The 12,857-nt window shown below is 39.4% G+C and overlaps 1 protein-coding gene across 3 annotated transcripts in view; it reads left to right on the top strand.

The window, feature by feature from the left end:
* Positions 1-3,025: 3,025 nt before the first annotated feature.
* The window catches only part of NUCB2 (nucleobindin 2), a 41,188-nt gene continuing 31,356 nt past the window's right edge, over positions 3,026-12,857 (top strand). Inside the window, exons 1-4 of one of the 3 annotated variants that reach the window (XM_079787850.1) lie at positions 3,026-3,106; positions 7,162-7,315; positions 10,844-10,987; positions 11,813-11,920. In XM_079787850.1, coding sequence (XP_079643976.1) covers positions 10,844-10,987; positions 11,813-11,920 — 252 coding nt within the window. In that variant the 5' untranslated portion in view covers positions 3,026-3,106; positions 7,162-7,315. Of the gene's footprint in view, positions 3,185-7,161; positions 7,316-10,843; positions 10,988-11,812; positions 11,921-12,857 lie in introns of all 3 variants that reach the window. The other 2 variants (XM_079787849.1, XM_079787851.1) reach the window with 2 other exon arrangements.

Below are 12,857 nucleotides of genomic sequence, written 5' to 3'. Positions count from 1 at the left end.
ACAAAACTTTGGCCCAAAGTGTCAATAGTGTTGCTGTCAAGGAACCCTGCTTTAAAATAGAGAGTTATTTAACTTCTACAAGGAGGTTCTCAACAAGGAGGTTCTCAACAAAGCTGACTAGGGTCAGCTGCTAATGAGTGGGAAGGAGGAAGGCATCTGAGATGCAAGGAGAACTGTGGAATGGCCTTTGAGAGCATGGAAGAGAAAGTATGCTGAAGAAACATTGGAGGGTTGTTAGGCAGTGGTTAGATTCTGTCTGAGGTTGATGACCATGACTTTAGAGACACGGGACAAATGATGTTTCTTCTGCAGAGCTATAGTGGTACAGACAAGGAAAAGGCATATCTTGGGTTCACCCAGGGCTGGATTTTTGTCAGGTGAGAGAAAGAGAGGAAAAGGAAGGCAAGGGAGTTGATGTTTGTATGGAACTTATTTTACTGATGAATCAGAGGGAAGGAATAAGAAAAAAAAATTGATAATAAAAAATGATGACCCTGTGGTAGATAACAGGTAATAAAAAAGTAGAAGACAGTTCCTGCCTTTAATGTATTCACAACTCAGTGTTTTCTACAGTGTTGGGATGTGGTATTACCTTCTGATCTTACACTAACACTAGAGACCCAGGTACACAAATTCATGCACATTGAAAGGAAATTAATTTGAAGAAATATTTTAATATCGCTATTCGCCCTTTCTTTATAATAGAAGTGTCAACCAAATTCACAATCGACAATGACAGATGGAAACACACGTGTGCAATTGGTGCCAGCGAGAGCTTTATATATATAGATAAACTTGCTTAATTAGACCTGCTTTCTGATGTAGCTAAGCTTTTTCCGGCCCAGTGAAGCACCCCAACTTCTCTTTCAGGTAACTGTCAGCAATACAGCAGTAAACATCAACATGAAGCAGCTTATTATTGTAGATCACGCAGGGAGAACAAAGGGTAAAATATTTAAATGCAGCAGTGTTTGACTATATTCTGTGCAGTGAGAAAACCTGAAGTCTTTTTCAAGTTTCACTATTTTTTACTTCTTTTCAGTCAGGTCAAGGTTCTAAACTGTCTTAATCTCCATTTTCTGGCTAATGAAAATAGGATTCTACCGAGTCTCTTATCTACCTACTCCACAACTTCTGTGAGGATCTAATGAGATGAGGCACATGAAAACACTTCACATTTGGTTAAAGTGTAAAATGTCTGCACCTGGCTATAAAGCAAGTTGTGTTCCTGGGCTGAAGAAACTCCAAGCAGGCTAGTCGCTAAGGAGAGGGACACAGTCATTGCTATGTGACATCATTACCCGGCACCCATAGCCGCCGTTTCTGGGCTGTGCTGGGCTGTGGGCCACATTTTGCGCCATGGGGTCTGGGCAGCGTTGGCTGTGATTTGGTGGGCTGTCGCTCCGGGGTGATGGTAGGGCCTGTGTCCCACTTGGGGGAAGCCGAGTGTTGCTTTGTTGGCACCAGGTCCTCGGAGCTGTTTCTTTGTAAATGGCCAGTGCGCATCACGGTAGCTCCTGCGTTGAGCATCTGCCCCCTGATGGTCAGTGCGTATCATAGCGACCAGTTGGACAGTCGGAGGGACACTTAGCATGTTAGCCTTTTATATATATATATATATATATACATTGGTTACTAATGATACATAACCAATACTAAAATATTTCCCATGCATTTCAAATTGAAATGTAGTGCTCCTACACCATAACCTCTTGAACATCCTTTCTTTCTCTAGTCCTTTTACTCTTCAATCTATCCATGAGAACTGAAGATGATTGTTTTTCTCATGTTGCCTCTACTATCAAACCTTCAGGGGAGACAGAGTCATCACATCATCATGAGTCAGGACTTTCATGATGATGAGGGAGACAGTTTGAGATTTTGATTTATAGAAAATGGGTGTTTTCTCCTGAGCCTTAACTAGGAGCTTAACTATGAGGCATTGTTCTAAGTATGTAGATGAGAAGTATATAAGAGAAAAGATTGTTGATCTTGGAAACCAGACCTGAATTATAGTCCTAGCTCAGCCACTAATGTGAAAATGGCTGACATTTACAGAGCACTAACTAGGTGCCAATCACTTTTCTATTAACTTGTTATGCTCTAAGGAGGAGGGTGGTATTTTAACCCCCATTTTAGAGACAAGGAAACCGAGGTACAGAGCGTTGAAGTAACTTACCCTGTCATGGAGTTGGTTTGCGGTGAGTCTGGTTTTACAACACAGGCAGTCTGGCTCCAAACTGGTGCACTTAGCTACTACCTTCTATTATTTCCTGATAAAAAAAAGCTACTATTTCTAGCATATGCAGCAGGTTCGGTATTGGTTTTCTGGAATATTATCTCATGCAATCTTCACTAACAACTGTGAAATAAATCATGCCATTTTCACAAAGGAGAGAACTATGTGAGGCTCCGAGAAGTGCTATTATTTAGCACTCAAGCTTTGAAACAAGTCTTGTTGCTCCAAGAGCTTCTCTAACCCTCGAGCCACGTACATCTTTGAGCTTCAGCTTCCCCATCTTTGCAATGATGGTTGGACTAGATGCCTCCGTTCTGTGAGGGCGATGGATGTAGAGATAAGAGACAAGTCCGCAGATGGGTGTGAGAGAAGGTGGAGTAAAAAGCAGTCAAGCCTCAGTGGCCGAGGGCCCGGCATAACGGAGGTGGGTGGGGAGGAGGCTCGGGGGTGTTAGACCCCAACGAGGCCCGTGGGAGAAAATGGGCCTGACAGCCCGTCGCTAACTGGTTTGGGCACTGCCAGTAACTAAGGGGCGGCCGCTCCTGGGACAGCAGCTCACCCGCCCAAACCTTGCTCTACAGGCTTCCCCTTGAAAGCAAACGAAGGAAGGGGCGCGGCTTCCCCGCCCGCGTAGCCGAGCGCCACGTCCCTCTTGGCTCAACTTCCCCTAGGCTTCAGTGTGTACGCGCTGCCCGCTGCGAGGTCTCGTCTCCGCACCAGCCAATCAGCGCCTTCGCGATCCCAGCCGGACCAATCACCGGCTGCCTGGGGGCGGGGGCTGTTGCCAAGGCAGCGAGGAGGCGGGAGCGCACTGTGGGCAGAGGTACAGAGCTAAACTGCACACTGGAAGCTGGCAAGACAGGACAGGTCTGTGCGGGGCAGGCATTCAGCTGGCGGAGATTCGGGGGGTCGAGACTGGGGCTAGGTGAGGCCCGTGATCTCGAGGTGGGTGCGGATCAGTACCGCGGGAGGCTGGGGCGGGTCCTGAGATAAGGCTAAGGTCTTCTGCCTTGCCGGGGTACTGAGGATGGGTTGGGGCCGCACTGTGGGAAGGCATAGGTGGGAGGGGGCTTCCAGCTCGAACTTGAGGCGGCGGACTGGGGGTGGGGGGCGGTCCTTGCCTCCACTCCATTCGCTGCAGGGCACCCAGGCTTTCTTTGGGGTGGATGAGGGTGACAGGCACTTGGCGAGGAGCTGGCGGGGGGTGGGTGCTGGACCGCGACCCAGGCGTGGTTCCAGCCTGGCCTTGGCAGGTTGATGGGTGACGGAGGTGCCAACTGTTGAGGTGGGTGTACCCACAAATTCCCGGCTAATGCTCACCGCCTCCTCCCCCTCACTCCCCCGCGCTGCCGAGCAAAGCTAGGCCGGTGAATCCTGCTCTTCTGCCCGTTCTGTTAAGGTAGTGACCCCTGACACTTAGGAGAGGAGAAAGTCCGTGTCATTTGTGTTATTGTTTTCCCTTAAGTGACAAATTGTTGGGTGTGTGGTGAGCTCTTTCAGTTTCAGAATATGAGAAAATGGTATTTCCTTGTTGCACCTGCTAAGTACTAACTCAGTGAGGAAATGTGGTTATTGTGGGTGGTGCTCTCCACTAAACTCCTAAATTGGATAATGTACATTTTACACAATTGAGTAAGTGCTATCTGCCATCGCTGCCTTTTATTAAGGCTATTAAATCCATGGATGAATATGAATAACAAATGATATGTTATCTTGTTTAAAAAAACGTGGAGGGGGAGTGAGGTTAAATGCAAATATTTCTGATAGAAGGAGATTGTGTGTTTAGAATTGATGAGACAGTTGCTTTAAGGAATTCTTAAAGTAATATGACTAGATCAGATTTAGATCAGAATATCTATAGCTTCTTGTACAACCTATATACATTATTTGTTTCTTAAGGTCTTCCCTGGTAAATTCTGATGAATAATTAGAGTCAGGTCATATCCAGATTCTAGCATCTTACCCCTCATAGAAATTGTCTCAGGATTTATTCTGATTTAAGCCAAGTGTGAGTTCTTGTTTTACGAAACTTTAACAAGTTAAACAAAAAAAGTTTCAACAAACATTCCTCAGTTAATAGGGTCGAGAATTTTAAAAAAGAGAAGCTAATGTGAACACTAAGAATTAGAAATGAAATCTCAAATAATATCACTCTTGTTATTAGGGTGAACATGAAACTTCTATTTCTCATTTTGGTCTTTAAACTCTCCATGATCTGGTCCAACGTTGTAGTATGAGTGAAAAATTTATTTCTGTCTCCTTATGGTTACTCATTCTGTTCTTCAGCACCTATCCTAATTTTACTCATCTTGCAAGGGTCAGGTCCATGTTGTGTTTACTTTTCTCTGATCTCCTGAGATAGTTATTGTTCACATCACACAGTTTGTAGTGTATACCCATTCAGCATGCTTTTTGGCAAGCTGGTTTGTGGTCTGTAAAGCCCAGTTAAAATGTAATGCATAATGAAGGCAATGAGGATAACTTTCAAAACACTAGTTATTGAGCTCTGGTCGGTGTGGCTCAGTTGGTTGGAGTTATTGTCCCCTACACTGAAGGGCACATGCCCAGGTGGGGTGTGGGGGTGGGGCATGTGAGAGGTGGCTGATGGATGTTTTTTTCTCTCTCCCTTTCTCTCTTTGAAAGATCAATTACAAACAAGCAAACCAACAACAAAACAAAATCACTAGTTATTGATTTAGTTTAGAGTATCAGTTACACCAGTGTCTTTTTGTTTTGGGATTTGTTGTGTACATCTCTATATTAAACCAATTTTGTGTTATTTAGAATAATATTTAAATTGCTTTCCACTTTCTAAGGACCTTTTGGATCACTTAGGTGTGCAAAATAATCTTGTAAACATTGGGTAGCTGGAGGAATCAAGTGTAGGATTTTTAAATGTTTTTAAAGTAATCCTTAAAGTAGATAATCTTTTAAGTATTGTGAGTAATTGAGTTGACTATATTTGGCATGATACATGATTAACTTTTTCTAAATAATTGGAGGTCTAGAAAGGGGAAATTAGTTATTTTTATGTTTAATATATGCTACTAGTTTATGGACTTTAGAAAACAGGCTCCTAACATTTTCAAATGATGTATTAGGAAAAGGAAAAACTGCAATCACTTTAATTATTTTCAATCTAAAATATAAAAGAAAACCCCACCATGATATGGTAAAAAGTATGCTTAATTAGAATTTGGTAGGCAGATTCTAATCCTGGCTTTACCAAATGATCTTGGCCAAATCAGTTAACCTCCCTGTGTTTTACAAACTTTTATAAAAGTAAGGTCTGAACCAAACCATCTCTAAGATAAACTTTGGTACCAGAATTCTCTATTAACAAGGATACTGTAACTGATCGTTACGTGGGAAAAAAGGCCAAGTAATGGATTCCTGGATTGATGTCCTTTTTTGCTGATATGAGCATGAGAAACTCTAACATCTATACTGATGTCTTGATACAGGGAAGGGTTGAAGTTCAACCCAGCTGGTATTTTATTTTGAACCTCACTTTCCCATTGATGCTCATTTTCAAAGGGAAAAACGGAGTTGAGCATCAGGGTACCAGTTGTGCTCATTACTGCTGCCATGGAGAAACTCGGAAGCCATTTTTTCTCTACCCCACTCCTTTTCACTGTTAGCATTACGACATTGACAGTGACAAGCAGCAACCCAGGTTTCTTGGCTCAGGGCAGTGCCTTGGAGAAAGAAACCTGGGCCTCTTGCGAAATCTCTGTTTTAATGCCAGGGAGGAAGAGATTGTGTTCCTCTTCCTTGGATGTGTTCTTTCCATCGGCCTATAGCTGCATCAGGGCTCTGGTTATGGCAGTGCTCAGAGAGTGCTAACGTGGCCCTTCAAAAAATGACATTTAACCCTTTGCACTCACTTGCTTTTTTCTCGGTTCCTTTATTCTAATGCTAACCGTGTCGAGTCACACTCGACATCCGAGTGCAAAAGGCTAAAGGTTGTATGTCAAACTGGTTTATTGCTTTTTAACAGAACATATTTTCATTATTTCAATATATAGCTATTTCATTTTCAAGACAGGAAGGATATTAATATTTATTGAGCATTTACTATTGCCATGTATTATGCTACTCACATTGTATTCGTTCTTCTTTTCACCCAATCAAAAACTTACAAAGAAGTATTAGTTTAATTTTATAGGTAGAAAAATTGAGACTCAGAGGGGCAAGTAATGTTCTAGTCCATAGAAGTGGTTAGGATTCAATCTGTTGTTTAATTTTGACCATGGTGTGTTAAATAAAAGTCATATGCTTTTTCCACATATAACATGCATATGGTTACTCTTATGCTTAAGATTTTTATGTTAAAAATACCATAAGTAAAGAAATATATCTGTTCTTAAAATTTGAACACATCTTATTTTCTCACAGACTGCTTAGAAATAATTACGTTCACTAGTGAGTTTGCACATGAGCTAACTGCTTTGAATTTTATAGTTAGATAGTGGGGTTTCAAAAAAGAATTTGAGATATTTTGCTTTATTACTGATCTCTGTGACAGACTAGGGCCAAAGTTAATTTTTAAAAGTTGTGGTAAAGGTAAAGAAAGATTCCAGTTAAGGATTTAATGGGAAAACTTATCCTATATCTTGAAGTCTTATTGCTGAGCAAAATAAACTTTTAGTCAGAGTTCTTATTTATTTAAAAGGGGAGCAATACAGTAAAACCTGCGTACCACAATCACTATCTCTGTCTATCCCATTTTTTATTCTGTTTATTTAATGTATCTCTCTCCCCTTACTACTAGAATGTGATAGAATTTAGTTTTCTTTCACATCATAAACACTTAGCACTTGTTTTAGAGGTTGTACAAATTCATACATTGTCATGCCATTACCACTGTAATATGCCTACATTTATGTTTATACTTAATGTTTTTATTTTTTTACATTTAGATCCTGCTAAGAGTCCATTTTTAGTGAAAAAACATTGAGTCTGGAGCCAAGACCAACTTCTTATTAATTTGATATTGTGCAAGTCATCTTACCTCTCCAGATCTCAGTTGCCTCATCTGTGAAAAGGAGATAAAAATTCTTAATTTATCTGAAGGTAAGTGATCAGTTAAGAAAGCAAAAAAAACCCAAAACACAAAAAACAAACAAAACAGACTTAATGATGGCTTAAACACACAATATTTATTTTTTTCATGTGAAATAAATCTTGAAGCAGGCAGTCTAGGTTAGGTATGGTAGCTTCATAAAGTCATCAAGGACCTAAGCTTTTTCTAATTCTTTGATCTGCTGTCTGTAAGGGGTGGCCCTGGTCCTTGTAGTCCAAGAGAGCTGCTAGAGCTCTAACCATCACAGCCAAGTTCCAGGCATCGAGGCAAAAGCAAAGAAGGATGTGTTCTCTCCTTTTAGAGAGATGTCCTGAACCAAAGCTCAGGCTGCCAGGGAAGCAGGAAAATGTAGCTGCCCTGAATAAAATTGGTCTTTTGTTATTGAGGAGGAAGGGAAGATATAGCTATTGGAAGGCAAATTGAATTATCTTCCAGAGTATGGATCTTTTTCTCTTTTATTTCTGAGAACTGTAAGCCATGATAACCACTCATAGACGCTTTGGTAATTTTCCATGGAACAATTTTTAAGTCTGACCATGTCTACAGAAGAAAATAAATAATAAATTGTGTTTTTGTTTTTTACTTTTATTCCATGATTCATTATAGAAGCCTTTCTGTCTCGATTGGGATTTATTCTGGTTATTTTTGAAATTACTCATAAATGCTAGTAGATTTGTGTGTGTGCAATTTATAGATGTGTTTAAAAAGAGCCGTATTTTTTATTTTTGAGCCACTTGCTTTATGTAAGGCACTAAAAAGACAGAGAGATAAGTTATCCCAAGGGTATCACATAATCAGATGTAAAATTTTTTTTCAATTGCCAATAATTGTGCCTTGGATAAACCTCATGGGCTATGATACTGCCACTATGCAAAGCTAGGAAGTAAATGTTTTTTTTTGTTTGTCTTTTTTAATTCTCACCTCCTCATTTGAGGATATGTTGAAAGAAAGAGAGAGAGAGGGAGAGAGAGAGAGAGAGAGAGAGAGAGAGAGAGAGAGAGAGAGAGAGAGACAAGAGGTGGGAGAGAAACATGGATCAATCAGTTGCCTCTCGTACCTTCTTGTACCTGCGCCCCTGGGGATCGAACCTGCAACCTGGGTATGTGCCCTCACTGAGAATCGAACTTGAAACTTTTTGGTGTACAGTACAACACTCCAACTAACTGAGCCACCTGGCCAGGGTTAGGAAGTAAATTTTTGATGAAAAGTATAATCCATCTCAATATACATTTAAGCTCAGTATGATCACATGAGGGACACTTTTGCCTTCCTTGTTAGTCAGAAGTTATGGTTTTCATTTTTTAACCATTTGACTGTTACCTATCTTGAAATTTCTTCTTTATTAGTTCTTTTTTTTTTTTTTTTTTTTTTTTACTTTACTAGTTCTTGCTTAACTTACTTAGGTATACCAGTATTTTATTTTATTCCAGACTTTTATTTGCAAATACTATATGAATATACTCTATACTTGTCATGTGAAATGGTTTAGTTGCTATTATATCTATGGAGAAAGTAACTTGAAATAGTTTTGAGAAAAGGAAATTGAAATTCAGGTAATGTAAATTGGAGAGGGGAAGGATCTAAAGAGTCAATCAATCTTTTGGGGATATTAGAAGGAAGATAAAAAACAAATTATGATTTTATTCTACCAATTATGTATGTGTTTTCCAAGATTTTGAATTTTTTGTTGTATCACTTAGGGACAAAGTATAGTAATTCTTTTGCTACTAGTGCTTTTTTTTTTATTGTTGACAATATTAGAACTGTCCCCCTCCCCCAGCCCCCTAACCCTTCTTCACCTAGCCCCCACCCCACCCCAGGGATTCCACACACTATTGTCTGTGTCCATGAGCAATGCACATATGCATATATGTTCTTTCGTTAATCTCTTTCCATCTCCCCCGTTACCCCACTGAGATCTGTCATTCTGTTCCATGCTTCCATGGCTTTGGACCTATTTTGTTTCTCAGCTTATTTATTTATTTTTTAATATATGTTTTATTGATTTCAGAGAGGAAGGAAGAGAGAAGGAGAGAGAATTAAAAACATCAATGATGAGAAGGAATCATTGATCGACTCTCTCCTATACACCCCACACTGGAGATCAAGCCCGAAACTGGGCATGAGCTATGCTGGCTGGGCATAATTTTATTTTATTACTAGAGGCCCAGTGCACAAAATTTGTGCACGAAGGGGGGGTCCCCTCAGCCTGGCCTGCACCCTCTCCAATCCAGGACCCCTTGGGGGATGTTCAACTGCCAGTTTAGGCCCAGCAGTCAGACATCCCTCTCGCAGTCTGGGACTGCTGGCTCCTAACTGCTCACCTGCCTGCCGGCCTGATCCACCTAACTGCTCTCCCCTGCCAGCCTGATCCCCCCTACTGCTCTCCCCTGCTGGCCTGATCCCTTTAATTGCTCTTCCCTGCCGGCCTGATTGCCCCTAACCACCTCTGTCTGGGCCCCGCCACCATGGCTTTGTCCAGAAGGACGTCTGGAAGGTTGTCCAGAAGATGTTTGGTCTAATTAGCATATTACCCTTTTATTAGTATAGATTATTTTTAAAATATATTTTTATTGATTTCAGAGAGAAAGGGAGAGGGAGAGAGAGATAGAAGCATCAATGATGAGAAACATTGATCAACTGCCTCCTGCATGCCCCCTACTGGGGACAGAACCTGAATCCAGGCATGTACCCTTGACTGGAATCGAACCCAGGACCCTTCAGTCTGAAAGCTGATGCTCTACTCACTGAACCAAACCAGCTAGGGTTGGGCATCATTTTAATTCTTGTAGTAGACCCTTTGGAGCTACTGAGATCCTCTGGAATGGAAGCTGAATAAGCAAAATTTGAATCATATTGTGGGACCAGCAGTAGTTGCTCCTTGTTTGTTTCAATCCTGTTACATCCTGCTAGATATTTTATTGACCTATTTATTTGAAAAATTATTGACCAGAAATAATTTTAGCAAATGACTATTGGCTATGGTAATGATTAATAAGGTTAAGGGAATATTTGTAGCTAGTTACTTGTTTCTTTAGATCAACTTGTGCCCATATAATACCCTTTTCACAAAATGAAGTTGAAGCTAATTAAATATTATATCCAGAAGTAATTTTGGCTCTCTAATATTTTAATTGAGGAAAAAATGATTTTTTTTCTTATTCTCTCTTTTTAAAACATGGGCCATTTATTTTTTTAAATTTTGAGTCCTTCATTGCCATCTTTATTTGAAGCTTTTATAATTAACCAATTGTTTTCTTATACTATATAAACTGTTAAAATTTTATTTTCTTGTCTTTTTAATTTTAGCTGAAAAGCATTTCTCCCTTGATTTTCTTTAGTGCTATATTTTAAGCATTATTTTTATGTTATAATCTATTTTAATCCTTTTCCTAGAATTCTTTTGTTGTATTAAACTTATTGAAATTTAATATATTATTAATGTGGCTTTGGGAATTCATGTATATAGTTTGAAAACATCTTTTCAGGACCTTTTTATGATTATACCTTTATTTCAGATGAGGTGGAGTACCATCCTACAGCAATATTATTTTCTCTTGGTTACATGTCTACTTACTGCTCTTGAAGCTGTGCCTATAGACATAGACAAGACAAAAGTAAAAGGTGCTCAGCCTGTGGACAGTGCAAAGATAGAACCACCAGTAAGTCAAATGACAAATATAACCTTACGGAAAGAATTTTAACTAAAATATTGCTAATATTTATTAGTTATAAAATTGGACATTTAGAAACTATTTTTGAAATAGCAGTGAAAAGAGTATAGAACAAGCATATATTATTTAATGTTAGACAATGTTTTTTAATGCAGTTTATATATATATATTCATATATATATATATATATATATATATATATATATATATATTTAAATATATTTTTATTGATTTCAGAGAAGGGAGAAGGTGAAAGAGATAGAAACATCAATGATGAGAGAGAATCACTCATCAGACTGGGGATTGAGCCTGCAACCTGGGCATATGGCCTGACTGGGAATTGAACCATGACCTTCTGGCCCTAGGTCAATGCTCAACCACTGAGCCATGCTGGCCAGGCCTAAATGTAGTTAGTATATTAGGTAATGTATAGAAGAATTAATCACAATACCTTTCTAATGTAGAGATAACCAGCCAAAAAAAACATTGTATTATATTCAAAGGAGAGATAGATGGCAATGAGGAGAAACAGGTACCAATGGGGTAAAACCAATTAATATTTTTTTGAAGTCTTCATTGACTAACCCATATAGAAAATCTACATTTACGTAACAGTAAAACACGATTTTGGTGTGATTCCTGAAACATGGTTTCTGCAACTCTTCATTTGAGATTTTTAACTTTGACTGCCCAAACTATCAATAATTCAATGCTATTTTGCTAGACTTCTTTGTTGTTGTTGTTAAGTTGAGATCTTTAGATGCAGGAAAGGAAAATCTTTCAGAAGCTTACTGTTTGTTTCTTAATTTGAAGGATACTGGACTATATTATGATGAATATCTCAAGCAAGTGATTGATGTGCTGGAAACAGATAATCATTTCAGAGAAAAGCTCCAGAAAGCAGACATAGAGGAAATAAAGGTAAAAGTAATTAAATAATTATTTTAAAAATATTTGAACATGCCTGACACTGATCTAAGTGCTGGGGATATAAAGAGGGGACTCACTCCCAGCCCTTATAGAACCCTCAAGGGAGACTAACATCCAGAAGATTATTAAGATGAGTAGATAGTATATTTTGGATATACAGAGGATGGATTCATAATTCAGTAAGAAGCAATGGGGAAAAGCGGGAAGTCATTCTTTTTGGTGGAGATTATGTCAGTGTTTAGGGATGTGACTAAGAAAAGGAAAGAGACTGGGAGGCATCCAAATAAGAGATATACAGGGAACTGGAAGTAGTAACTGCTGCTGGAACCTAGACTAAAAAGTGGAGGCCATGATTGGCTAAAAGATGAGGTTGGACAGAGTCATGGGTTAGATGATAGAGGGCCTTGTGCATCATGTTAAAGGGCCTGGATCATGATGTTCGGACAGAAGGAAGCTAATCAAAGGTATAAAATAGATTAAGTTCTTGTGTCTTAATCAGGTCCATATTAATAGAAGAGGTAATGGGCCACATCTTACGTCAACAGAGGCAATTTAGTTTGATTCAATGGATAGAGCGTGAGCCTGCAGACTGAAAGATCCTGGGTTCGATTCTGGTCAAGGGCATGTACCTCGGTTGTAGGCTCCTCCCTGATCCAGGTCCTGGTAGGGTTTGGTGCAGAAGGCAACCAATCAATGTGTTTCTTTCACATTGATATTTCTGTCTTTCCCCTTTTCCTCCCCTCTCTCTAAAAAAATCAATGGAAAAATGTCCTCAGGTGAGGATTAAAAAAAAAAAAATAGGGAAGATTTAACTATTTGTCTCTGTCTTAAGGATACTATTAGACATAATTATAGCCCCAAACATCTCCTTAGTACTCATAATAAAGAAAGGGAGTTGTAAAAGACTTACCAGAGAGATTCTTTTAAA

This window comes from Cnephaeus nilssonii, assembly GCF_951640355.1.
Source record: "Cnephaeus nilssonii genome assembly, chromosome: 13".
NCBI lineage: Eukaryota > Metazoa > Chordata > Mammalia > Chiroptera > Vespertilionidae > Cnephaeus > Cnephaeus nilssonii.
Note: the sequence above shows the minus strand (reverse complement) of the source record. Positions and strands in the feature narration are given on the sequence as shown.